Consider the following 27,142-nt stretch of genomic DNA (forward strand, 5'->3'; position numbering starts at 1 on the left):
ACGCTCTTCCATGCCTCAGTGTTGACGTCCAGCTTTTGGGCCTCCCTGAACCCAGGCTGGGGCGGGAGGGGTCACTTCCAGCTCAGTGGCCCAGTCTTCCTCCCCTGCCTGCCTTCCTGCTGTGGTTCACCTTCCAGAGGCTTCACACTGCCCCTGCCTGCTGCATTCCACCAGGTGCTTTAGCTGCATCCAGTGGGACACACAGGTGGTTTATCTCCATCTTAACCAAAGCTGACCCCAGGTATTTTTTTTTTTTACCATTGTCTAAGTTAACAGGTATTCATGGAGGTTGTGAATTATATTCACTGTGACATTGATGGGCAGTTATACCAAAAATATATTAATACATATGTAGAACCTAAAGGATATTAGAAGGGAAGATGGCACTGTCTGGAAACATTCTGAAAAAGTACATAATGAAACAAATGTTTCACCCCTAAATAAAGTTTGAATACTAATACTATACTATACTATACTATACTATATTATCGGCGTTTGCTTTTTGGATAGTATTCCTGTAATAGGAACAGTGGGGTGGGGATAGCAGAGAGCAGGGTCAGGGAAGACTTACAAAATGAGAGACATATGAACTGATCTTTAAAGAATCAGATTAGTAGAAGTTACTCAGATGAATAGGTAACAGCATTCTTGCAGAGAAAACAGCTTGAGAAGAGGCAGGTATAAATGTGCATGGCATATGTGGATGTGTGTCATCAAGGAAGAGACAAAAGCAGGAAAGGAAAATCTGATTCAGTTAGCCACTTACTGTGCCTTATTAGCCATTGCTACAAAGTGTTCCCACAGAAACATGTGAAATGGTTAGAAACACCCTGGTATGAATTTCAGAAATGCAAGTTTTAGGATTTAGAACATGTGTTAAATAATGAGTCCTGTACTTTGAACTGTTGTATCTTGCCATTGATAGTAAGCTTCTGGATTTTTAATTAAAATCAATTGCATTTGTCATTCTTATTTTTACTTGCTAGGAATTTCATCCTTTGGCAAAATGAACAAGTGCTGTCTATTTTGATCTAAATGTGTGCTATTTGCCTTTGACTTTTTTTAAACTAAGCTTTCAATTTTGAAATAATTATAGATTCACAAATAATTCACAGTTTTAGATTTACAAATAATACAGAGAGCCTTTGTACCTTTTACCCAGTTTCCCCCAATGGTAACATCTTCTAAAACTGTAGTGCAGTATCATAACCAGGATATTAACGTTGACATAGGCGAGATACAGAGCATTCCATCACCACAGGGCTCCCTACTTGCCTTCAAACAACTCACCCTCTCCTCCCCTCCGCCCCATCCTTAACCCCTGGTAAACACTAAGCTGTTCTCCATTTTTGTAATTTTGTCATTTCAATGATGTTATGTAAGTGGAATCATACAGTATGTAACCTTTTGGATTGGCTTTTTTCACTCTCCGTAATTTCTTGGAGATTCATTGAAGTTGTATGTATCAGTAGTTTGTTCCTTTTTGTTGCTGAGTAGTATTTTATGACTTATTGCAGCTATATTTTACCATTATTTGAAAAACTAAAGTCTTGTTACTCAGGATTTTTTCCTTTATATATCTGCTTTGGAATTTAGACTAAAAGCCAAAGCCTCAGGAGCATTTTAGTTTTCCTTCCTAAGTTGCATTTAGGTGGGTCAATCATAATGTGTTGACATTATTAAGTCTTACAGGAGCAAAAGTCTTATATACAAGTAGATTTAACTACTTTACCCCTCATATATTTCTTAAAACTAGAAGTAAGATCAGAACACGTGAGGGAGAACGCTGCTTGAGAAATATTTAGAACAGCCCCTGTTCCAAGACACCCTCGTGCTGGTCCCTGGACGGAGCGGGGAGGGGCCTGCCCCAGGGAGCGGTCTGCAGCGAGAGGAGTGTGCCCACCTTACAGCCCAGCATCAGCACCGTTTCTGTTTTCATTAGTTGACATGGTTTTAGTTATTGAACCGAAATTCCAGCCCCAGTAATGAGGGAAAGAATGGATACTTCCGGGTTTCAAATTGTGGTGAGTGAGTGTGGGACCAGATTCTGACATATGCCGCATGCTCATCTAAGCAGCCTAGATTTTATTCCAGCAGAAGGAATGAAGAAGTGAATAATTTAACTGAATCGCACACAGTGTTTAAATTAGCTATAATAATAACTGTAAGTAGTAAAATTAATAAGGTCCAAAATACCATTTTAAACTTTAGTATCAGTGTTATCTTCCACCTTAGCAAGTCATAACTCTGCCTGCTTTGATTTTCATTTGAGGAGAAATAGAGAATGCACATATGCAATAATAAGTACCTGTATTACTATCATATAATTGCCCACTTGGCACACTGTTTTAGTTTAAGTAGATGCTTTGGAGGAAGAGGAAAAAAAGACATTAGAGATTTTCAGACACTTAGCAAATACTAGTGTTTATCCTACAGTATTGTTAACACTTGACCAGGGGTTTTTAAATTGTCATTTTGCTGATGGCAAATACAAAACGAGAATTCTTCGGCAGAAGTTAATCTCATCGTTATCCACTTTAGACAGTGTTTTTTATATGCTGATCTAAAGAGGTTTGTGCATATTTTAACTATTTTTCACATAATGATCATCTTTAAGTAGTAACATAAAAGTTAATGAGTATAGAAAATCCGCTGAAAAAATCCACCCGATAATCCAAGGCACTTAAGGAAATACATGCTTTAATGTGAGCACAGATTTTACTTGATTAGTGCTCTATTTCTCAATTCAGTTATCAAACTTAGGGGAAATCTAAATCAAGATTTTTGACTGACATATTCAATGGGATTGATTGGAGTGCAGATAACTACACAGTGTTTTAATATGACTGTAAGTCTTCTGATCATAATTATGATATATACTCTGAAAGCAGTTTTTAACTTACCTTGTGTATGTGCACAGGTTCTTAATAAACTATTTATTTAATGAATAAAATGTACCTAAGTATATAAAGCATACTTTCTGCTTGCCTAAATAATGTGCATATTTACTCTGATCTTATGAGTTCATTACAAACATATATAGGTGGCAGAGACATAATAGACAACTAAAATGTTTATTAGTACCACTATTATCATTTATTACTACTTATCAGTAGTTAGAATAATAAATACAGTGAAAGAAAAAGTACAGTCCATAGGTGTGTGCTCTGGGCACACTGCAGTTTGGTCCGGACTGCTTTCTGGTTCTCCAGGACCCCGTCTAGTGAGAGGAGCCAAGGTGGAGTAGAAAGTAGGCTTTAGAGCCATTCAGACCTGCATTCAAGTTCCGCTTCCACCACCCAATAACCGTGTGTCCTTAGGCAGGTTGTTTAACCTCTTAAAGCCTCATGTTTTCGTGGGATTTTTTTAATTTCTAAAAAGGTAGTTATGAAGATTAAAGGAAATGAGTTGATAAGGCATCTAGTACAGTGCCCAGTATGTAGCAATTTGTGCTTCGGGAAAGAGATGCAAAAAGGAATCCTACTGCCTGTAGGTAGGGCTCCTCTCCTTAAAAAAAAAAAAGCTAAAATCCTAGTATGCTTATAATTCTAAGACATGTATGCGTTCAGAATTATATATACATCTTCACTTATTTTGCTTCACTAAAATCTCTCTCTGAGTTTTGTAAAACTATCTGCTTAATTTCTTTAAAAAGCTTTTCCTTACTAGGAGATATTACTATAATTATAAAAGGGAAAAACTCCAAATCAAATATAATCTGAAAGTTTCCTTTTCAGATATCTAGAAGTTAAAGTGTTGGTGAGAGGTGGATCTATTTTAATGCTTTGTTCTTTGATTTTAGCAGGAAAGGAAGGACAAGAAATCCTGGGGCCTGAAGCTCGGGCAGATGAAGTGGGAGGTGCAGGTAACTCTTGCCTTTTTCACGCACGCTGTCGTCCTTGAACAGGCCTTTTGTGTCACTGGTTTCTGCATCTGTGAGTCCTGGATTTAGTCTGTTTCCTACTCTTTATCTTGCCCCCTTTAAATGTTTAAGTACCTAGGTGTGTGGGACATTGTATGAAAAGTTAGCTGTTTATATTCTTTAAATACAGTGTAAGCTCACAGATTCATGTAATACAGCAGATTTCCATCCATAAGGATGACAAGTATAATCTACAGATAATCCCCAAAATAAGTATTTGAATGATAATTTAAACTTCTATCAAATTTTTTAACCATAGTTATAGAAATACAGATCTAACTATTCTGTTTCATTATTAGTTACCAGGATCTACATTGAATTGCCCACAAGACAAAAAGCAGAGAAAAATAAGCAGATATAATCGGTTATCTAGAAACCAGATGAGAATCATGAATATTGATAAGTGAACATGTCACAGCAAACAAGAGAATAAACATTTTTCTTGTAATTACTGTGACTGAAAAAGGCCAAAATGAAGTTGAATTATATAGTAAACAAGGAAATTTGCTTCTAGGTGACTAAAAGTACATACTCCCTGAGACTTAAGGCTATTCCTCTGTAATGGATTCAAATCAGATTTAAGAAGCAAAAGAGTTAAGTGCAAATCTTAAATCCAGATCTTATATATGATAAGAGTGGGCACTTATTATTGTGTCTCATAAGTCAGTCTTAGAATGTAAACTTCAAAAGTAAATTCCAAATTATTAAAACATTTCCTCAAAATTCTGTACTTAAAAGTAGCATAACTGTATTCTGTATATACAACCATAGATTAGATATTTCTATCATATAGTTTTAATTAAATTTTGGTTTATTTCTTTGGTTTAACGTTTACAGTTTTTTTCTTTGCAGTACATTTTAGGAGTGTCCCACAGAGCCTTATAAATTACCTCGTGTTGTGTAAGACGGGTGTGTTTTATAGTAATGCGTCAAAATAGATTCGCGTCTATAATATAAGCATCAGCCCTCCCGTCCTTGTCAGTTCTGTAAAACAAAGAGCAGGTCTTTGTACTGTTACTGAAGGTGCAGTCCAAATTAACTAAATAATACTGGAATGTGTGATAATTTACAGTGCCTGCAGCCAAAGATTTTGTATTCTGCCTTGAATATGGTTATGTTGAACTTGCATGAATAATGTATTCAGGTATGCTTGTTATCAAATATTTGTCAGGCTAACTTACACATTATGTAAAATATTTAAACGAGGTATTTGTTATTAGTAAAATAGTGTTAATGAACACAAAAGAATGCTGTTTATTACTCTTTGATTTAATGTTAAAATTTGATGACTTACATTACCAGAGTAATATAAGTTATTCTGTAAAAGATCGTTTGCCCTTTTAGGCAAAATGCCAGCAAAAAAGACATTTCCAGTTCCAAGTGTACAGTACTGTACCTCACAATTTGCTCTTCACTATGAAAATGAATGAATTCTTTCAGTTAGAAGTACTGAGTAATACATAATTTCCCTCCCCCCGCCAAAACAGTCACATCTGGAAGATACAGTCACCGTGTATCAGCCAGAGCTGCCACTGAAACACAGGACCCTCTGCCATAAGACGATGAGTCCTGTGCACTATTTCCTTGGAACATGGGGAGTTAGGAGTAGACAGACATTTAGTGAAACCCCGATGAGTGCAGTTTTCAGCAAAGAAGGATGGAAATTAGACGTTTGAGACTTTTGAGCAGTTAAACTTTAAAATTATGTTTCGCCTTTGCTTTTGTTACTTCCTTGACTTCTAGGGAATAATGTGCTGACAGAGTCAACAAAAACCTGGCACAAAGGTCACCATCATTAGTTTAGAACTTTGTCAGCTTCTTTCTATAGCTGACTTCCTTCTGCAGTTCACGAAGTGAAGAGAACTGTGGTCTCAGCTTAGTATTCACGGGGTGAAAAATGCACCCCAAACATCCTTCATTCTCCTAAGCATCCCTTCTTTGTGTATATAGCTGATACTTGTGCAGAGTTTTTAAATTGGAGGATAAAGGTTGGATACGTTATTCTGATGGGAGTGAAATACTGATGGCCACGTTAAAAATGTTATTTAGTCTTTACACTAAACACATGTCTCTCTATCCTTGCTTTCTCTAATTTGCGATGATAACCCTGTAATTCTGCACTTCGTCAAATGATTATAGTCCTGTAATTCTATACTTCGACAATTAGCTCTGAGTTTTGTCACACCTGAAAGAAAACCAAATTATCATTATGTGTTTCTCTGTGTTTGCTCATCTCTTTAATGTTTAAACACATAAGTTTATCAGTCTTAGGACGAAGAATTTTGCTTTATAATTGACCTTTTCACAACATGCACTTCCCAACACTTTAAATTTTATGGGTAAAACTGTGGAATGTCTGGTCTTAGCTTGAAATTGGCTTGGTAAATGCAGGTTCGTGGAGACAGTGTACTTTAGTTGGAAAGAGGCCAGAATTTGAAAGCAGACCCCTAATACTGAATCATCTGCTCCAATTTAATGTTCACCTTGCCAGGACTGCTTTGAGGAAAATAGATAACAATTACATAGTACTTACTGCGTGCCTGGTACAATACTAAGCACATACTGTAGTAATTCATTTAATTCTCACAACTACCCTAAGAGGTACTGTTGTTATTCTCCAGATGTTATATTATACAAATGGATCATGTATTACTTCCCAAGTTTCTGATGGACATATAAAATTCTTCATTTTAAGTGTAAGTACAGTTGACCCTTGAACAACATGGGTTTGAACAGTGCCCAGGTCCACTTATATGCAGATTTTTTCAGTTAGTAAATACTGTGGTGCCGCACAGTCTGGGGTTGGCTGAGTCCGAGGATGCAGAACCATGTATACAGAGGGCCGACTCTAAGTTACACGTGGACTTTGGACTGCATGGAGGGTCGGCAGCCGTAACCCGCCCCGAGTTGTTCAAGGGTCAACTGTACTTACAGCCTAATCTCTGGCATATTAAAAAATGACATGTCTAACATCACTCTTATATTTGAAATCCATAGAAATTTAATACCATTCATTTTTAAAATATGAATAAGCCCTTCTTTAAGAGTCAGAAATGTTATATCATAATGTTTACCCCTTGAACTCATATTTCCATTCTACATAGCCCATAGAATTTGATGCTAACATAGTGTATATTTCCTGTTCGAAGATATTTTTGATCAACTCTCATTTCTTTGCAAGAAAAACATGTATAGAAATTGAAATCTAAGTTTCTCTTAAGTTCCCAGGAACGATACGGCTCTTAAGATTAAATAAAATTATGGATTGATTTATCCTATGATTATTAGTACTACATAGTTGATCACAACATACATGACAAATTGTAATATATACGGTTGACCCTTGAACAACATGGGGACTGGGGCGCCGACCCTCTGCCCAGAGTCCGCACATAACTGGGAGTTAGCGCTCCCGTGACGCAGCTCCTCCGTACACAGGACCCCTCCGTGGCCGCGGTTCCGTACCCGTGGCCGCAACCGACCATGGATGGTGTAGAACTGTAGTATTTACTGTACTGAAAAAACCCGGTATCAGTGGACCTGTGCAGTTCAAACCTGTGTTGTTCAAGGGTCAACTGCTTATTAAAGAAAAATGTTCCTGGAAATGAGATTAAAGGAGCTGAAGTATTCTTCAATTAGCCCATATATCAGTAGTTTAATGTTGCTTATTCTAGAAGAAGAAGTGTTCAGCATTAATTCTGTTTCCTTTTTTTCTTTAGCACTGAGATAACCTTATTCTCATAAAAAGGTGAAATACATTTTTGTTATAAATGATTTATTCGATTCTTTACATAGTCAGAATTATTTGCAAAGAATTATGGTTATCTATCAGTAAAAATATTTTAATGTCTTGTCAACTGACAGTTCTATTAAATGCTCCTTCAGTTTTTTTGAAAGCAAAAATGGAAAGCCACCTAATTTGCTAAAGGATTTGTTTCCCAGTCACCAGAATCATTCACTCCCTCATTTCCTGGGACATACGCCAAAAGGCTTTACCAATACTTACTTGTCAAACGACTAATGATATCTGTTTTGGCTTTTGTTACTTTTTTCCCCTCACTTTGAGGCACCTTGTTTAATATATTCAGAAATGGTTGGAGATATTGAAATACTGCTAATTTTAGTACCTTCTGTCAGTACATTTTTTAATAAAATCCTTTTATCTTAACATGAATTAACTATATTTTGATCTAATACCTTAGAGCTATAAACTTAGTTCATTCAATTTCTGGAAAATTTGTACCTAATAACCTTACTAGTAAAACCAGTTATCACTGTTAGACCAATCAGCCAAATCAGACTTTCTGTCAGAAAAAAAAGGGTGTCTTCATTTTTCTGATTAAAATAAATGTGTCTATACACATTTTAAGGGATTTTATAAAATATTTTCTATGAAAAATATGTTATAAATAATGAGGAATATGTAAAGTATAAATAAATACATCTTTAAAATAGATTATTCAATAATAAGATTAAGATTATTTAGATCTAATCTAATTGTTATGCTTTATAAAAATCTTGGTCTCCAGATGGGTACCTTTACAACCAGTGTATAGATAAACTTATAACTTATTGAAGATGCAAGGTTTGTGTATAAAATACAGATTACGTATATAATTCTGAAAAACATATACTATTTAAAACCCCATCATACCATCATCTAGCATATATATAGTTACTAGGCTATAGAAAATATAAACATTTTAAAAGTGGAGACTATTTAACTGAAATAAATATTTTGTAATATAATCTGATAAAAATATTTTTAAGTAACTTGTCAAATCTATATTTCTGTATAGGAAATCACATAAAATATAAAAAATCACATAAAAATACACATAAAAATTTCATTCATGAGTTTAATCTAGTTTAACTTGAAAATTTGAAGTTACATTGAAAAGACCTAAAAACACAGATTTGTACTGCTTTAGTTATTCAGAAGTGCTTATTGTTCTAGCTAATGACAGATCTTAGGAAGGGTTTTCGAGAATACTCTTTGCTCTCACCAGCCTCCTGAAGAGCAGTGAATTTTTTAATAATAGGGAATGAAACAGGTGAGATCATTAAAGGAAAATTACTCTCACTCCCTCTGGATATATTATATAGCTGAGTTCAGAGCTTTGTAACTAGGGCCAAAATAATCCCCATTTCAATTGCCATACTTTACCCCTGATAGAAATCCATGTAAACAGGAAAGGCTGGACGCCTAGAGCGCTCTTATGTTGCCCTGATTGATGAACAAAGAAGGTTTTCCCCAATCGGTATTTTGAATCGTTTTCCTTCGGCAACCTGGAGGTTTTTACACTCCGAGGCAACGCACTGTATTAACGTTAAGGGATGGAGGGGGAGGGATCTGCCTCTTTGAAGTTAGAGCAAAGGACTGTGAAAAGCAGGGGTAGAAAGAAGAACCTTCAGGATTCTAGGAAGGACCGTGCATGGAAGCTGAGGATCTGTAAGTAGATTCCGTTTAAACCAACAGTACCGGCTTCCCTTTGAAAGAGCCTTTTCCTCCCCCCCGGATCCAGTAACCCTGGTTTGGTGACTACAGGCGTCAACTAAAAACTACAGTTCTCAGTACAGTACACAGGGCCTAGAGGCACCTGACCCTCCCCGCAGTGGAAAATCTGTATGTAACTTACAGCCAGCCCTTCCAACACGAGGTTCCTCTGTGTCCACAGTTCCACATCCACGGATTCTACCAACCACACTCATGTAGTACTATAGTATTTACTACTGAAAAAATCCGAGTATAAGTGGACCCACACAGTTCAAACCCATGTTGTTCAGGGGTCAGCTGTGTATAGCAGATACTAAATAATTGATAGCTATTGGCTGCATTTAAAAGGAGGAAAAAAATGACTAGTCGTCATGATTACTATGTCATCGGCTCTAAGTTTGTAAATAGCAGCCACCCTGAGGAGTTGGGTTACTACTCCTGTGCAAGATTGCTTTGGTAACTGTCGAACAAAAGGATGCCCTTACATCACCATTTTAATTTTTTTTTCATTAATTTATTTAATTTATTCATTTTTGGCTGTGCTGTGTCTTCGTTGCTGCGCACGGGCTTTCTCTAGTTGAGGCGAGCGGGGGCTACTCTTTGTTGCGGTGCGCGGGCTTCTCACTGCAGTGGCTTCTCTTGTTGTGGAGCACGGGCTCTAGGCGCGCGGGCTTCAGTAGTTGTGGCTCGCGGGCTCAGTAGTTGTGGCTTGTGGGCTCAGTAGTTGTGGCTTGCGGGCTTAGTTGCTCCGCAGCATGTGGGATCTTCCCGGACTAGGGCTTGAACCCGTGTCCCCTGCATTGGCAGGCAGGTTCTTAACCCCTGCACCACCAGGGAAGTCCCACCATTTTAAGCACCAGTTGAGTCTGCTGCTTTATAAATTTAGAACTGAGTTCAGTCTGAAGTGTGTGAAGAGGTCAGCCGTGAGACACCCGGGGGCCACCCTGACCCAGGACAGTTAGCAGCAGCGTGGAGCAGACCCTTCTCCCGGAGGAAAAGGACAGGAACCCCAGGATACCAGTCCTGCTCTGCAAACGCGGCAACGCTCTGGGCTGCCTTCTCCAAGTGAAGACATGCTGTTATGCTCGGAACCTTCTGACTCGGGGAAAATGCCCCTCCTTCACCCCACAGTTACACATTTACTGAGGCAGAAACACAGAAAGAATAGCCCTGCCTGTATCTGAATACTAGGGTAGATAGGAAGCAATTTTATCAATTTGATACTCTTTGACTCTTATTAGAAGTCTTTCCAACTGTAGGGAACTATTAAAGCTATTTTCTGAGAAATCACATAACTGAACTGAACTTCAGAGCAGTTTGTTATTCAGAGAATGGTTCAAATTTCAAGCACAGCTCCAACTAAATATGAACAGTAGGTTGCTAGGAAGGACTGAGGTTTGAGAACTACATTTTTCTCTTTTCCTGTTTTCCTTGCTTTATCATTGATTCAGAAACTAAGGATTCAGCCAACCTTCTCTGTGTCTTGTTCATCAGTAAAATGGAATAGAAGTACAACCCTAAAGCTTAAAAGGGATATTGTGACAATGTCAAGACTTTTATAACATCTTAAACTTATGAAAATGGACTTCTTAATAGATTATAACAGAACTAGTAAATTTTTAATGTTCCATAAATACTTCCTGCAAATTCAAGAACAATCATTTATTCTCTCAAGAGAAACAATTTCTTATTTAGGAAAACTATATAACAACTTGGTGGTGAAATTGGTTTTTATAGAGTATGCATTTCTTTTAGTAAAAGATGATGAATGCGACTCAGATGCAGAAAATGAACAAAACCATGATCCTAACGTTGAAGAGTTCCTGCAGCAGCAAGACACTGCAGTCATCTACCCCGAGGCGCCCGAGGAGGACCAGAGGCAGGGCACGCCGGAGGCCAGCGGGCACGATGAAAACGGTAACAAGCTTCACGGCCGCTTTGTCCTCATCTCCAAAGGATTATTGCTTCCATTACTCTATGTGGGAACCCACTCTACTAGAGGGAACATTTTTGAAAACCAAAATTTATTGCAGGTGGCCGTAGAGAGGGATCTATTTAATCAGTGGAACATTGTCCATGGTAACAGTATAGCATTGTATCAGTGGCCTCTCGTGTATAGTGTGTGATGCCACCACATGTGGAATGCGTAGGGCAGTGCCTGGACATTGATTTCCATTCACTTACATGGTAGCAAGTAGTAGAAATGGGAACTAGGATGACCCTTACTGCCCTTTGATTATTCGCCACCGTCCTGGCAAGAAAACCATGGTTGTCTGGTTCAAAACATACTAATTTGGAGACAGATGGTTTTCCTGTGTCTACTTTGGTCCTCTCTGATAGGAACAGCCAGTATATAAAGAGTGGTAAAATACAATAATAATGCATTCATACTCTCCTGAAAAGAAATATGCTGTCATTCTGCCTTCCATGCACTAGAAACAGATGAAAATATTCCTGTAAGAAATTTTACACAGTATCTGTACCAAGAACTAGGAAGATACTTGGAATGTTTGAGGATATTTGAAGTATTAAGATCCTAAATCTGGTTTGGTTTTTCCAGGGTTCCCAGTTTAATGGATAGATTTAGCTTAATAGCCCAATAATCAACTTTTTAAAAGACTTCTTAGAGCAGTTTTACATTTAGAACAAAATTGTACAGAGGTGCAGAGATTTCCTATATTCCCCCTGCCCCACACATGCACAGCCTCCCCATTATCAACATCACTCACCAGAGCAGTACTTTTTTTTTTTTTAACCAAGGATGAACCTACATTGACACGTCATAATCACTCAAAGACCTAATTTGCATTAGGGTTCACTCTTGGTGTTGTACATTCTGTGGGTTTCGACAAATGTACAATGACATGTGTCCATCATTATAATATCATACAGAGTATTTTCACTGCCCTAAAAGTCCTCTGTGCTCTGCCTATTCACCCTCCCCTCCTCCTTGCCCTGGCACCCACTGATGTTTTTATGTCTCCATAGTTTTGCCTTATCCAGAATGTCTTATAGTTGGAGTCATGTAGTATATAGTCATATAGCCTTTTCAAATTGGCTTCTTTCACTTACTTATGCATTCAGCTTTCCTCTGTGTTTTTTCATGGATTGATAACTCATTTCTTATAAATGTTGAATGATATTCCATAGTCTGGATGTACTGCATTTTATTTATCCATTCACCTACTGAAGGACACCTTGGTTGCTTCCAAGTTTTGGCAGTTATGAATAAAGCTGCTATAAACATTCATGCACAGATTTTGGTCTGGAAATAAGTTTTCAGCTCCTTTGGGTAAATACCAAGGTGCACAATTGCTGGATTATATGATAAGAGTATGTTTAGTTCTAGAGGAAACTGCCAAACTATCATCCAGAGTGGCTGTACCATTTTTCACTCCACCAGCAGTGAATGAGAGTTCCTATTGCTCCACATCATGGCCAGTATTTCATGTTCTCAATGTTCCCGATTTTGGCCATTCTGATAGTGTTTAGTGGTATCTTGCTGTTTTAATTTGTATTTCCCTAATGAAATATTATGTGCAGCATCTTTTCACAGTTATTTGTCATCTGTATATCTTCTTTGATGAGGTGACAAAGTCCTTGGCCCATTTTTTAATTTTATATTGGAGTTAGTTGATTTACAATGTTGTGTTAGCTTCAGGTGTACAGCAAAGTTATTTAGTTATACATATACATATCCATTCTTTTTCAGATTCTTTTCCCATATAGGTCATTGCAGAGTATTGAGTAGAGTCCACTGTGCTATGCAGTAGGTCCTTGTTGGTTGTCTATTTTATATACAGTCGTGTGCACATGTGAATCCCAATCTCCTCATTTATCCTGCCCCCGCCTTTCCCCTTTGGTAACCGTAAGTTTGTTTTCAAAGTCTGTGAGTCTGTTTCTGTTTTGTAAATAAGTTCATTTGTACTGTTTTTTAGATTCCACATATAAATGATATCCTTTGATATTTATCTTTCTCTAACTTACTTAGTATGATAATCTCTAGATCCATCCATGTTGCCACACATGGCATTATTGCATTCTTTTTTATGGCTGAGTAATATTCCATTGCGTATATATACCTATATATATACACCACATCATCTTTATCCATTCCTCTGTCGATGGACACTTAGGTTGCTTCCATGTCCTGGCTATTGTAAATAGTGCTGCAGTGAACATTGGGGTGCATGTACCTTTTTGAAGTATGATTTTCTATGGATATATGCCCAGGTGATGGATCGCTGAATCATATGGTAGCTCTATTTTTAGTTTTTTAAGGGACCTCCATACTGTTCTCCATAGTGGCTGTATCAGTTTACATTCCCAACAACAGTGCAAGAGGGTTCCCTTTTCTCCACATCCTCTCCAGCATTTACTGTTTGTAGATTTTTTGATGATGGCCATTCTGACCGGTGATACCTCACTGTAGTTTTGATTCTCATTTCTCTAATAATTAGTGATGCGGAGCATCTTTTCATGTGCTTTTTGGCCATCTGTGTGTCTTCTTTGGAGAAATGTATATTTAGACCTACTGCCCATTTTTTTGATTGGGTTGTCTTTTCGATATCGAGCTGCATGAGCTGTTTGTATGTTCTGGAGATTAAACCCTTGTCATTCGCTTCATTTGCAAATATTTTCTCCCATTCTGTGGGCTGTCTTCATTTTGTTTATGGTTTCCTTTGCTGTGCAAAAGCTTTTAAGTTTAATTAGGTCCCATTTGTTTATTTTTGTTTTTATTTTCATTACTCTAGGAGGTGGATCCAAAAAGGTATTACTGCAATTTATGTCAAACAGTGTTCTGCCTATGTTTTTCTCTAAGAGATTTATAGTATCCAGTCTTACATTTAGGTTTTTAATCAATTTCGAGTTTATTTTTGTGTATGCTGTTAGAGAATGTTCTAATTTCATGCTTTTACACGTAGCTCTCCACTTTTCCAAGCACCATTTATTAAAGAGACTGTCTTTTCTCCATTGTATATTCTTGCCTCCTTTGTCATAGATTAATTGACCACAGGTGTGTGGGTTTATTTCTGGGCTTTCTATCCTGTTCCATTGATCTGTATTTCTGTCTTTGTGCCAGTACCATACTGTTTTGATGACTGTAGCTTTATATTATAGTCTGAAGTCAGTCAGCCTGATTCCTCCAGCAGCTCTGTTTTTCTTTCCCAAGATTGCTTTGGCTATTCAGGGTCTTTTGTGTTTCCATACAGATTTTAAGGTATTTGTTCTAGATCTGCAGAAAACGCCATGAGTTATTTGATCGGGATTGCATTGAATCTGTAGATTGCCTTGGGTAGTATAGTCATTTTGACAATATTGATTCTTCCAATCCAAGAATATGGTATATCTTTCCATCTGTTTGTGTCATCTTCGATTTCTTTCATCAGCATCTTATAGTTTTCAGAGTACAGGTCTTTTGCCTCCTCAGGTAGGTTTATTCCTAGGTATTTTATTCTTTTTTGATGCATGGTATTCTTTTGTGATAAATGGTATTGTTTCCTTAATTTCTTTTTCTGATCTTTTGCTGTTAGTGTATAGGAATGCAACAGATTTCTCTGTATTAATTTTGTGTCCTGCAACTTTACTGAATCCATTGACGAGCTCCAGTAGTTTTCTGGTAGCATCTTTAGGATTTTCTATGTATAGTATCATGTCATCTGCAAACAGTGACAGTTTTACTTCTTCCTTTCCAACTTGGATTCCTGCTATTTTTTTTCTTCTCTGATTGCTATGGTTAAGACTTCCAAAACTATATTGAATAGAAGTGGCGAGAGTGGACGTCCTTGTCTTGTTCCTGATCTTAGAGGAAATGCTTTCAGCTTTTCACCACTGAGTATAATGTTAGCTGTGGGTTTGTCATATATGGCCTTTATTATGTTGAGGTATATTCCGTCTATGCCCACTTTCTGGAGAGTTTTTATCTTAAATGGGTGTTGAAATTTTGTCAAAAGATTTTTCTGTTGAGATGATCATATGGTTTTTTTTCTTCAATTTGTTAATGTGGTGTATCACACTGAATGATTGTGGGTACTGAAAAATCCTTGCATCCCTGGGATAAATCCCACATGATCATGGTGCATGATCCTTTTAATGTATTGTTGGATTCTGTTTGCCAGTATTCTGTTGAGGATTTTTGCATCTGTGTTCATCTATGAGATTGGCCTGTAATTTTCTTTTCTTGTGGTATCTTTGTCTGGTTTTGGTATCACAGTGATGGTGACCTCATAGAATGAATTTTGGAGTGTTCCTTCGTCTTCAATTTTTTGAAATAGTTTCAGAAGGATAGGTGTTAACTCTTCTCTAAATGTTTGATAGAATTCCCCTGTGAAGCTATCTGGTCCTGGACTTTTGTTTATTGGGAATTTTTTAATCACAATTTCAGTTTCAGTGCTTGTGATTATTGTTCATATTTTCAGTTTCTTCCTTGTTCATTTTGGGGAGGTTGTACCTTTCTAAGAATTTGTCCATTTCTTCTAGGTTGTCCATTTTATTGGCATACAGTTGCTTGTAAGTAGTCTCTTAAGATCCTCTGTATTTCTGTGGTATCCATTGTAACTTATCCTTTTTCATTTCTGATTTTATTGATTTGAGCCCTCTCCCTTTTTTTCTCGATGAGTCTGTCTAAAGGTTTATCTATTTTGTTTATCTTTTCAAAGAGCCAGCTTTTAGTTTCATTGATCTTTTCTAATGTTTTCTTCATCTCTATTTCATTTATTTCTGCTCTGATCTTTATGATTTCTTTCCTCCTGCTAACTTTGGGTTTTGTTTGTTCTTATTTCTCTAGTTGCTTTAGGTGTAAGGTTAGGTTGTTTATTTGGGATTTTTCTTGTTTCCTGAGATGAGACTATATTGCTATAAACTTCCCTCTTTAGAACTGCTTTTGCTGCACCCCTTAGGTTTTGGATCATCATGTTTTGACTGTCATTTGTCTCTAGGTATTTTTTTATTTTCTCTTTGCTTTCTTTAGTGACTCATTGGTTGTTTAGTAGCGTATTGTTTAGCCTCCACGTTTGTGTTTTTTTCAGGTTATTTTTTTGTTGTTGTTGATTTCTAATCTCCTAGCATTGTGGTCAGAAAATATGCTTGATAAGATTTCAGTTTTCTTAAATTTATCAAGGGTTGCTTTATGGCCCAGAATGTGATCTATCCTGGAGAATGTTCCATGTGCACTTGAAAAGAATGTGTATTCTGCCGCTTTTGGACAGAATGCTATATGAATATCAATCAAGTCCATCTGACCTAATGTGTCATTTAAGGCCTGTGTTTCCTTTATAGATTTTCTGTCTCGATGATCTGTCCATTGATGTAAGTGGGATGTTAAAGTCCTCCATTATTATTGTGTTACTGTTGATTTCTCCTTTTATGGCTGTTAGCATTTGCCTTATATATTGAGGTGCTCCTATGTTGGGTGCATAAATATTTACAATTGTTATATCTTCTTCTTGGATTGATCCCTTGATCATTATGTAGTGTCCTTCTTTGTCTTTTGTAACAGTCATCATTTTAAAGTCTATTTGGTCTGATATGAGTACTGCTACTCCAGCTTTCTTTTGATTTCCATTTGCATGGAATACCTTTTTCCATTCCCTCAATTTCAGTCTGTATGTGTCCCTAGGTCTGAAGTGTGTCTTTTGTAGACAGCATATATATGGGTCTTGTCTTTGTATCCGTTCAGCCAGTCTTTTGGTTGGAGCATTTTAATCCATTTACATTTAAGGTAATTACTGATATGTATGTTCTTATTGCTGTTTTGTTAATTTGGGGGATGGTTGTTTTTGTAGATTTGGGCATTTATTGTTTGCAGATTTTTTGATGACAGCCATTCTGACTAGTGTGAGGTGATACCTCATTGTAGTTTTGATTTGCATTTCTCTAATAATTGGTGATGTTGAGCATCTTTTCATGTGCTTTTTAGCCATCTTTATGTCTTCTTTGGAGAAATGTCTATTTAGATCTTCCACCCATTTTTTGATTGAGTTGTTTTTTGATATTGAGCTGCATGAGCTGTTTGTTGGGTGGGTTATTTTTGTAGGTCTTTTTTCTTCCCTTCCTCTTTTGTCCTCTTGTGATTTGATGACTATGTTTAGTGTTGTGTTTGGATTCCTTTTTCTTTTCTGTGTGTGTATCTATAAGTAGATTCTTGGTTTGCAGTTACCATGAGGTTCTGATACAGCAGTCTATATATGTATATACAAGATTGTTTTAAGTTGCTGGTCTCTTAATTTCAAATGCATTTCCAATATCCTGCATTGCACTCTCCTCTTCTCATGCTTGCTGGTTTTGATAGCATGTTTGTGAGTGGATGATTTCCTACCTTTACTGTACGTTTGCCTTGACCAGTCAGCTTTCACATTCATGATTCCCTTGTTTTCTCTCATGGGCTCTTCTCTCCTGCCTGGAGCAGTTCCTGTAGCAGTTGCTGTGGAGCTGGTTTGGTGGTGCTGAATTCTCTTAGCTTCTCCTGGTCTGTAAAGCTTTTGATTTCTCTGTCGAATCTGAACGAGAGCCTTGCTGAGTGTTCTTGGTGGTAGGTTTTCCCTTTCACCACTTAAATATATCCTGCCACTCCCTTCTGGCCTGCAGAGTTTCTGCAGAAATACCAGCTGATAACCTTATGGGGATTCCCTTGTATGTTATTGGTTGCTTTTCCCTTGTTGCTTTTGACATTTTCTCTTTATCATTCATTTTTGTCAAGTTGATTAATATGTCTCAGCATATTTCTCCTTGGCTTTATCCTTTATGGGACTCTCTGCACTTCCTGGACTTAGGTGACTGTTTCCTTTCCCATGTTAAGGAAGTTTTCAGCTGTTATCTCTTCAAATACTTTCTCAGGCCCTTTGTCTCTCTCTTCTCCTTCTAGGACCCCTATATATAATGCAAATGTTGGTGCGTTTAATGTTGTCCCAGAGGTCTCTTAGGCTGTCTTCATTTCTTTTCATTCTTTTTTCTTTATTCTGTTCTGCAGCAGTGATTTCCACCATTCTGTCTTCAGCTCACTTATCCATCCTTCTGCATCATTTATTCTGCTATTGATTCTGTCTGGTGTATTTTTCATTTCAGTTATTGTATTGTTCAACTCTGTTTGTTTTTTAAATCTTCTAGCTCTTTGTTAAACGTTTCTTGTATCTTCTTGGTCTGCGCCTCCATTCTTTTTCCGAGATCTTGGATCATCTTTACTATCATTACTGTGAATTTGTTTTCAGGTAGATTGTCTATCACTTCATGTAATTGTTGTTTTGGGGTTTTATATTGTTCCTTCGTCTGGAATGTATTCCTCTGCCATCTCATGTTGTCTCACTTTCTGTGTTTGAGGTCCCACAGACTGCAGGATTGTAGTTCCTCTTGGTTCTGGTGTCTGCCCCCTGATGGGTGAGGCCGGTCATGGGGCTTGTGCAGGCTTCCTGGTGGGAGGGACTGGTGCCTGCCCAGTGGTGGGGGGAGCTGGGTCTTGTCCCTCTGGTGGGCAGGGCCGTGTCAAGAGGGTGTGTTTAGAGGTGGCTGTGGCTCAGGATGACTTTAGGCAGCCTGTCTGCTGATGGGTGGGGCTGTGTTCCCGCCCTGCGGGTTGTTTGGCCTGAGGCGTACCAGCACTGGAACCTAAGGGCTGTTGGGTGGGGCCAGGTCTTGGTGTCAAAATGGCGGCCTCCAGGACAGCTCATGCCAATGAGTACCCCCCAGTACCTCTGCCACCAGTGTCCTTGTCCCCACAGTGAGCCACAGCCACCCCTCACCTCCCCAGCAGACCCCTCCATGACCAGCAGGTAGGTCTTGCCCAGGGTCCTATGAAGTCACTGCTCATGTCCCAGCTCACACGGAACCTTATTTGTGCCCTCCAAGAGTGGTGCTTCTGTTTCCCCCAGTCCTGTGGAGTTCCTGCAGTCAAGCCCCACTGGCCTTCAAAGCCAAATGCTCTGGGGGCTTCTCCTACCCCAGTGCAAGACCTCCAGACTGGGGAGCCTGACATGGGGCTCAGAACTCTCACTCTTGTGAGAGAACCTCTGTGATATAATTATTTTCTAGTTTGTGGGTCAAACTAGAAAATAATTAGTATGGGATTTGATTGTATCGCGAATGTGCCCCTTCTACCATCTCGTTGTGGCTTTGTCTTTGGAAGTAGAATTATCTTTTTTGGTAGGTTCCAGACCTTTTTTGTTGATGGTTGTTCAGCAGTTAGTTGTGATTTTGGTGTCTTTGTGAGAGGCGGTGAGCTCAGGTCCTTCTACTCCACCACCTTGTCCTCCAGGTTTACTTTAATCTCAGGTATGTATTCTTGAACTCAGTAGTTCCAGTGGTGATTTCCTGATTCTCCGTCATGAAGTTGGAGGAGGAAGGGGGCTATGATTTGGCCCATTTTTTAAATTAAATTATTTGATTTCTTAGCAGTGAGTTTTAAGAATTCTTTGTATATTTTGTATACTAGTCCTTTTTCAGATGTGTCGTTTGCAAATAGTTTTCCCAGTCCATGGCTTATCTTCTAATTCTCTTCTAGTTCTCGTTATTGTCTTTCATGGAACAGAACTTTTTCATTTAATGAAGTCCAGCTTATCAAGTATCTCTTTCATGGCTCATGCCTTTGGTATCTAAACTGGCATTACCATACCCAAGGTCACATAGGTTTTCTTCTGTTGTCGTCTGTGATTCATTTTGAGTTTTGTAAAGGGTGTAAGGTCTGTGTTTACATTTTTTTTTTTTTTTTGTATGTGGATGTCCAGTTGCCTTTGCTGTTTGGGCTGTCTGTTCTGTTCCACTGACCCATTTGTCTGTTCTCTCGCCAACACCACACTTTCTTGATTATTATAGCTATATAGTAAGCCTTGAAGTCAGATAGTGTTGGTCTCCCAACGTTATTCTTCACCTTCAATGTTATGTTGCCTCTTCTGGGTCTCTTGCCTCTCCGTATAAATTTAGAATGTCTGTCATTTTCCATAAAATAACTTGATTGGGATTACACTGACTCTGTAGATCTAGTTGGGGAGAAGTGACATCTTGACAATATTGAGTCAATATTGAGTATCTATGACCGTGGAATATCTCTCCATTTATTTAGTTCTTTGATTTTATTCATCAGACTTTTGTACTTTTCCTCAAATAAATCTTATACATAATTTGTTAGATTTGTGCCTAAGTATTTTTGGTGCTAGTGTAAATGGTGTTGTATCAATCAACTTTTAAATTTTTGAAGGAAATCGAGAAGGATGGTACAGAAAACAAAACAGATTCCATTGTGAAGAGTCAACTGTACCTTCCTTAAATCAGGAATCAGCTATGCAAAAGAGCAGAAAGAGAAGTTTCACTCCAGAATAGATAGGATTTCTGCAACTAACTTGGTGACAAAGGAAAAAGAAGTAGGGTGCTCTAGGAATTGTTTCCTGCAGTGTGGCAAAAGGACACGTTTCTGAAAACTGTAAGTAATTACCCCTGGGGACACTGCATTTCAGCTTAATGATATGCGTTCTGTTGATCTGTTTGCATATTTGCAGAGTCCGTAGTTATTGGCATTATAATCCTGTAGGGCCTTAGTTTTCTACTTTTGTTTCTTGGTATTTTTTTCTCTTAAAGTAAATGTGTTAACATTTCACCTGAAAAAGCAGTAGCTTACAATAAATATGAAAGGGAAATAGAACATTTTAAATGCAGATGTGTATAACTATGTAAAATTTTTATGTAACAAAGAGGATTTCAGAAAGTATCAGTGAAAGAAAATAATGAAAACTAAAGAAACATTCCATTGCATAGATCAAATAAGGTTTTGTAAAGTCCATTGTTACAAATCAATGCAGTAAAATCCCATAAAAATTGAGGCCTTAACTGTTCTGAATTAGTAAAACATTTTTTGTTTTCTTTGTCTAATTATTATTCAATATGTTTTTAATTCAGGAATTCATTACTTTTAGGTATATAATGTAATTTAACTGCTAATACAGTTATTTCACAGTAGATTTTCTGTCACACCAGCAACATCTGTTTACATAGAAAAAGTGATTATCTTCAGAAGCACTTAGGTTTTTAGTGTTTTAATAGATTAAACATACCGTCCTGCATATCATAAGTTGTAAACAGGAAAACTTTACTCCAACAGATGGATTTATCACAAATTCTGGTTCCGTGGGGAACACATCAAGGAAATTTTTCACAGGTTTTATATCAGTCTGCCTACTAAAGGAAGTTTAAGATACAGAAATTTAAAATGTTTTTTAAATAAGTATATTCATGGTCACAGATACATAAAGAAATTATGGTTCAAAAAATGGTCAGATATAGGTTGGATTTTTTAGTAGTACTGAATTGCTACCATAAGTTTATTATAGGAATTCTAAAAAGAAACATTTTTTCCCTTACATGACAAGTCTTCACTGCTAAAAAGTGAGTTTTTAAAAAATAATAGTCCAGTATTTTTTAAAACAGAAACAAAAATTCTAACTTTTAAACCTGTTCATTCTATAACTTATGATGTCAAATATTTAGATTTTTTTCATTGTTTTACGCAGTTGGCCTAAAAGAATAAATTCATATCTCATACGTGTGAGAACATCCAATAGATACTGATTCATGAGTATGAACATTCAATAGATACTGATTTATGAAAAGAACTTGCTAGTTAAGTATGAGAAACTTGTCATTTTACGGAATTATTAGTATTTTGTTTACTGATTGGAAGGATTAATCATGAAGGTAAAGAAGAAAATAGAATGTAATGCAAGCAGACCGCTTATGACCCAGGAGTACAAGGAGCTTGAATCATGGAATCACACTGTGACTGTGGTACTGATGACCAAACACCTGTAACGGTGGACTCTGACGTTAGCCGCTGAGACCAGTAGGATAAACAGACAGTCTGGCAAGGAGAGTGTCCCAAATGTTGGTTTCCCACTTGTCTGTACAAATAGGAAATTGATACTAGACAAAATATTATAACTTGATTTCCCCCCCAAAATGTCCTCATGTGGCTACTCTAGCCCCCAAAGAAGGGGGTCATGCCAGAGTCATCACCAAGAGAAAACTCTGGTTCCAGGTGCCTTGCTAGCTGATAACAAAAAAAAAAACAACAGCATAAACCATGGGGGTCTTGGTTATTTGATTTTATTTGTATATTTGATACATATTTCAGTGTATTTAGCTGTATAGAGTCAGGTGCTCAGCTTATTATTTGCAGCCCTGCCCTTAAGCAAGACATTTAATTTACATAGACTTGAATTTCAGTAATGGGGACACATGTTTATGAAGCATTTGAAGAATGTTATGAAATTTTCTTTGGTGGTCTTTTTCTGTTAAGAAATTCAAAATGAAGGTAAGATGATATTTACAATAAGATGTCACTTAGGAACTTATTTCTTTGAAGAAATACATCAAATATGGAAATCTACTCTTAGTTAAATATTAATTGGCCAAAGTGGTATTTCATTTTTAGGATTGGCAGGCTTAGATGGTTCCATATATAAAAAATATCTAGTTCACTCCGCAAACTACAATTCATCCATAATGCCCTTATTTTCTGAAAGCTATCGTAATAGTCATCCAGATAAAACTGTACAGAAAGTGTGTCGGTGTGTTTCAGGAGGAAAAAGAACATGAAGAGCCATGCAGGGGCGTCTCAGTGGGCCGGGCCCGCTCTGGCCCCCACTGCTCCTCACAGTACACACTCTTTTGGTCTGAACTCCGGCACAGGGCCACACTAACCTGCAAGGGCATCTTAGAAACACAGTCCGTGCGCTGCTTACTCTCCGAGGACTGTAACTAGAGTGCCACTTCTCTCTGATCCACCACGCAAACGAGGAGAAGAAATACGTTGTAGTGAAGAAGTCACACAGCACATGTTTGACTTCTGACTGCATCGTTTACTGGCTGTGTGATTTGGAAGTTATTTAGCCTTTTCTGGGCCTCACGTTCTCTATAAAATAGAGGGGGAGATCAGTGTGTTGTTTTCAGGATCAAATACAAAGCATAATGTCTGGTACGTAGCAGAGGGTCTTGGTGGTAGCTTTGGTAATTTTTTTTTTAATAACATCTTTATTGGAGTATAATTGCTTTACAATGGTGTGTTAGTTTCTGCTGTATAACAAAGTGAATCAGCTATACATATACATATATCCCCATATCTCCTCCCTCTTGCGTCTCCGTCCCACCCTCCCTATCCCAAACCTCTAGGTGGACCCAAAGCACCAAGCTGATCTCCCTGTGCTATGCGGCTGCTTCCCACTAGCTATCTATTTTACATTTGGTAGTGTATATATGTCCATGCCACTCTCTCACTTTGTCCCACCCAGCTTACCCTTCCCCCTCCCTGTGTCCTCAAGTCCCTTCTCTATGTCTGCGTCTTTATTCCTGTCCTGCTCCTACGATCTTCAGAACCTTATATGTGTTAGCATACGGTATTTGTTTTTCTCTTTCTGACTTACTTCACTCTGTTTGACAGATGCTAGTTCCATCCACCTCATTACAAATAACTTTCTTTTTGTGGCTGAGTAATATTCCATTGTATATATGTGCCACATCTTCTTTATCCATTCATCTGTCGATGGACACTTAGGTTGCTTCCATATCCTGGTTATTGTAAATAGTGCTGCAATGAACATTGTGGTACATGACTCTTTTTGAATTATGGTTTTCTCAGGGTATATGTCCATTAGTGGGATTGCTGGGTCGCATGGTAGTTCTATTTTTAGTCTTTTAAGGAACCTCCATACTGTTCTCCATAGTGGCTGTATCAATTTACATTCCCACCAACAGTACAAGAGGGTTCCCTTTCTCCACACCCTCTCCAGCATTTATTATTGGTAGATTTTTTGATGATGGCCATTCTGACTGGTGTGAGGTGATACCTCATTGTAGTTCTGATTTGCATTTCTCTAATAATTAGTGATGTTGAGCATCCTTTGATATGTTTGTTGGCAATCTGTATATCTTCTTTGGAGAAATGTCTATTTAGGTCTTCTGCCCATTTTTGGATTGTGTTGTTTGTTTTTTTGAAATTGAGCTGCATGAGCTGCTTGTAAATTTTGGAGATTAATCCTTTGTCAGTTGCTTCATTTACAAATATTTTCTCCCATTCTGAGGGTTGTCTTTTCGTCTTATGTTTTCCTTTGCTGTGCAAATTTTAAGTTTCATTAGGTCCCATTTGTTTATTTTTGTTTTAATTTCCACTTCTCCAGGAGCTGGGTCAAAAAGGATCTTGCTGTGATTTATGTCATACAGTGTTCTGCCTATGTTTTCCTCTAAGTTTTATAGTGTCTGGCCTTACATTCTTTAATCCATTTTGAGTTTATTTTTGTGTATGGTGTTAGGAAGTGTTCTAATTTCATTCTTTCACATGTAGCTGTCCAGTTTTCCCAGCACCACTTATTGAAGAGGCTGTCTTTTCTCCATTGTACTCTTGCCTCCTTTTATGAAAAATAAGGGGACCATATGTGCATGGGTTAATCTCTGCTCTTTCTTTGCATTGATCTATATTTCTGTTTTTGTGCCAGTACCATACTGTCTTGATTACTGTAGCTTTGTAGTATAAGTCTGAAGTCCAGGAGCCTGATTCCTCCAGCTCCATTTTTCTTTCTCAAGATTGTTTTGGATATTCGGGGTATTTTGTGTTTCCATACAAGTTCTGTGAAAAATGCCACTGGTAGTTTGACAGGGATTGCATTGAATCTGTAGATTGCTTTGGGTAGTATAGTCATTTTCACTATGTTGATTCTTCCAATCCAAGAACATGTTATGTCTCTCCATCTGTTTGTATCATCTTTAATTTCTTTCATCAATGTCTTATGGTTTTCTGCATACAGGCTTTTTGTCTCCTTAGGTAAGTTTATTCTTAGGTATTTTATTCTTTTTGTTGCAATGGTAAATGGGAGTGTTTCCTTAATTTCGCTTTCAGATTTTTCATCATTAGTGTTATAGGAATGCAAGAGATTTCTGTGCATTCATTTTGTATCCTGCTACTTTACCAAATTCATTGATTAGCTCTAGTAGTTTTCTGGGAGCATCTTTAGGACTCTCTATGTATAGTATGTCATCTGCAAACAGTGACAGCTTTACTTCTTTTCCGATTTGGATTCCTTTTCTTTTTCTTCTCTGATTGCTGTGGCTAAAACTTCCAAAATTATATTGAATAATAGTGGTGAGAGTGGACAACCTTCTCTTGTTCCTGATCTTAGAGGAAATGGTTTTAGTTTTTCACCATTGAGAACGATGTTGGCTTTGGTTTTGTCATATATGGCCTTCATTATGTTGAGGTAAGTAAGTTCCCTCTATGCCTACTTTCTGGAGGGTTTTTATCATAAATGGGTGTTGAATTTTGTCAAAAGCTTTTTCTGCATCTATTGAGATGATCATATGGTTTTTCTCCTTCAGTTTGTTAATAGGGTGTATCACATTGACTGATTTGCGTATACTGAAGAATCCTTGCATTCCTGGGAAAAACCCCAACTGATCATGGTGTATGATCCTTTTAATGTGCTGTTGGATTCTGTTTGCTAGGATTTTTGCACCTATGTTCATCAGTGGTGTTGGCCTGTATTTGTGACATCTTTGTCTGGTTTTGGTATCAGGGTGAGGGTGGCCTCATAGAATGAGTTTTGGGAATGTTCCTCCCTTGGAAGAGTTTAACAAGGATAGGTGTGTGTTAGCTCTTCTCTAAATGTTTGATAGAATTTGCCTGTAAAGCCATCTGGTCCTGGGCTTTTGTTTGTTTAAGGTTTTTAATCACAGTTTTAATTTCAGTGCTTGTGATTAGTCTGTTTATATTTTCTATTTCTTCCTGGTTCAGTCTGGGAAGGTTGTGCTTTTCTAAGAATTTGTCCATTTCTTCCAGGTTGTCCATTTTATTGGCATAGAGTTGCTTGTAGTAATCTCTCATGATCCTTTGTATTTCAGCAGTGTCATTTGTCTCCTTTTTCATTTCTAATTCCATTTCTAATTCTATTGATTTGAGTCTTCTCCCTTTTTTTTCTTGATGAATCTGGCTAATGGTGTATCAATTTTGTGTATCTTCTCAAAGAACCAGCTTTTAATTTTATTGATCTTTGCTACTGTTTCCTTCATCTCTTTTTCATTTATATCTGATCTGATGTTTATGAGTTCTTTCCTTCTGCTAACTTTGGGCTTTTGTTCTTCTTTCTCTAATTGCTTTAGGTGTAAGGTTAGGTTGTTGGTTGTTTATTTGAGATGTTTCTTGAGGTAGGATTGTATTGCTATCAACTTCCCTCTTAGAACTGCTTTTGCTGCATCCCATAGGTTTTGGGTCGTTGTGTTTTCACTGTCATTGTTTCTAGGTATTTTTTGATTTCCTCTTTGATTTCTTTAGTGATCTCTTGGTTATTTAGTAGTGTATTGTTTAGCCTCCATGTTTTTTATTCTAGTCTCATAGCGTTGTGGTCGGAGAAGATACTTGATATGACCTGTTTTCTTAAACTTACCGAGGCTTCATTTGTGACCCAAGATATGATCTATACTGGAGAATGTTCCACGAGCACTTGAGAAGAAAGTGTGTTCTGTTGTTTTTGGATGGAATGTCCTATAAATATCAATTAAGTCCATCTTGTTTAATGTATCATTTAAAGCTTGTGTTTCCTTATTTATTTTCATTTTGGGTGATCTGTCCATCGGTGAAAGTGGGGTGTTAAACTCCCCTACTACAATTCTGTTACTGTTGATTTCCCCTTTATGGTTGTTAGCATTTGCCTTATGTATTGAGGTGCTCCTATGTTGGGTGCATAAATATTTATGATAGT

General features: G+C 37.5%; 1 protein-coding gene across 4 annotated transcripts in view; it reads left to right on the plus strand.

Moving 5' to 3' along the window:
- The window catches only part of ZEB1 (zinc finger E-box binding homeobox 1), a 213,111-nt gene that overhangs the window by 159,944 nt on the left and 26,025 nt on the right, over nucleotides 1-27,142 (plus strand). The window contains exons 3-4 of one of the 4 annotated variants that reach the window (XM_057541985.1): nucleotides 3,803-3,865; nucleotides 11,175-11,336. In XM_057541985.1, the coding sequence (XP_057397968.1) occupies nucleotides 3,803-3,865; nucleotides 11,175-11,336 (225 nt within the window). The remainder of the gene's footprint in view (nucleotides 1-3,802; nucleotides 3,866-11,174; nucleotides 11,337-27,142) is intronic. The other 3 variants (XM_057541986.1, XM_057541987.1, XM_057541988.1) reach the window with 3 other exon arrangements.

This window comes from Balaenoptera acutorostrata, chromosome 3, assembly GCF_949987535.1.
Source record: "Balaenoptera acutorostrata chromosome 3, mBalAcu1.1, whole genome shotgun sequence".
NCBI lineage: Eukaryota > Metazoa > Chordata > Mammalia > Artiodactyla > Balaenopteridae > Balaenoptera > Balaenoptera acutorostrata.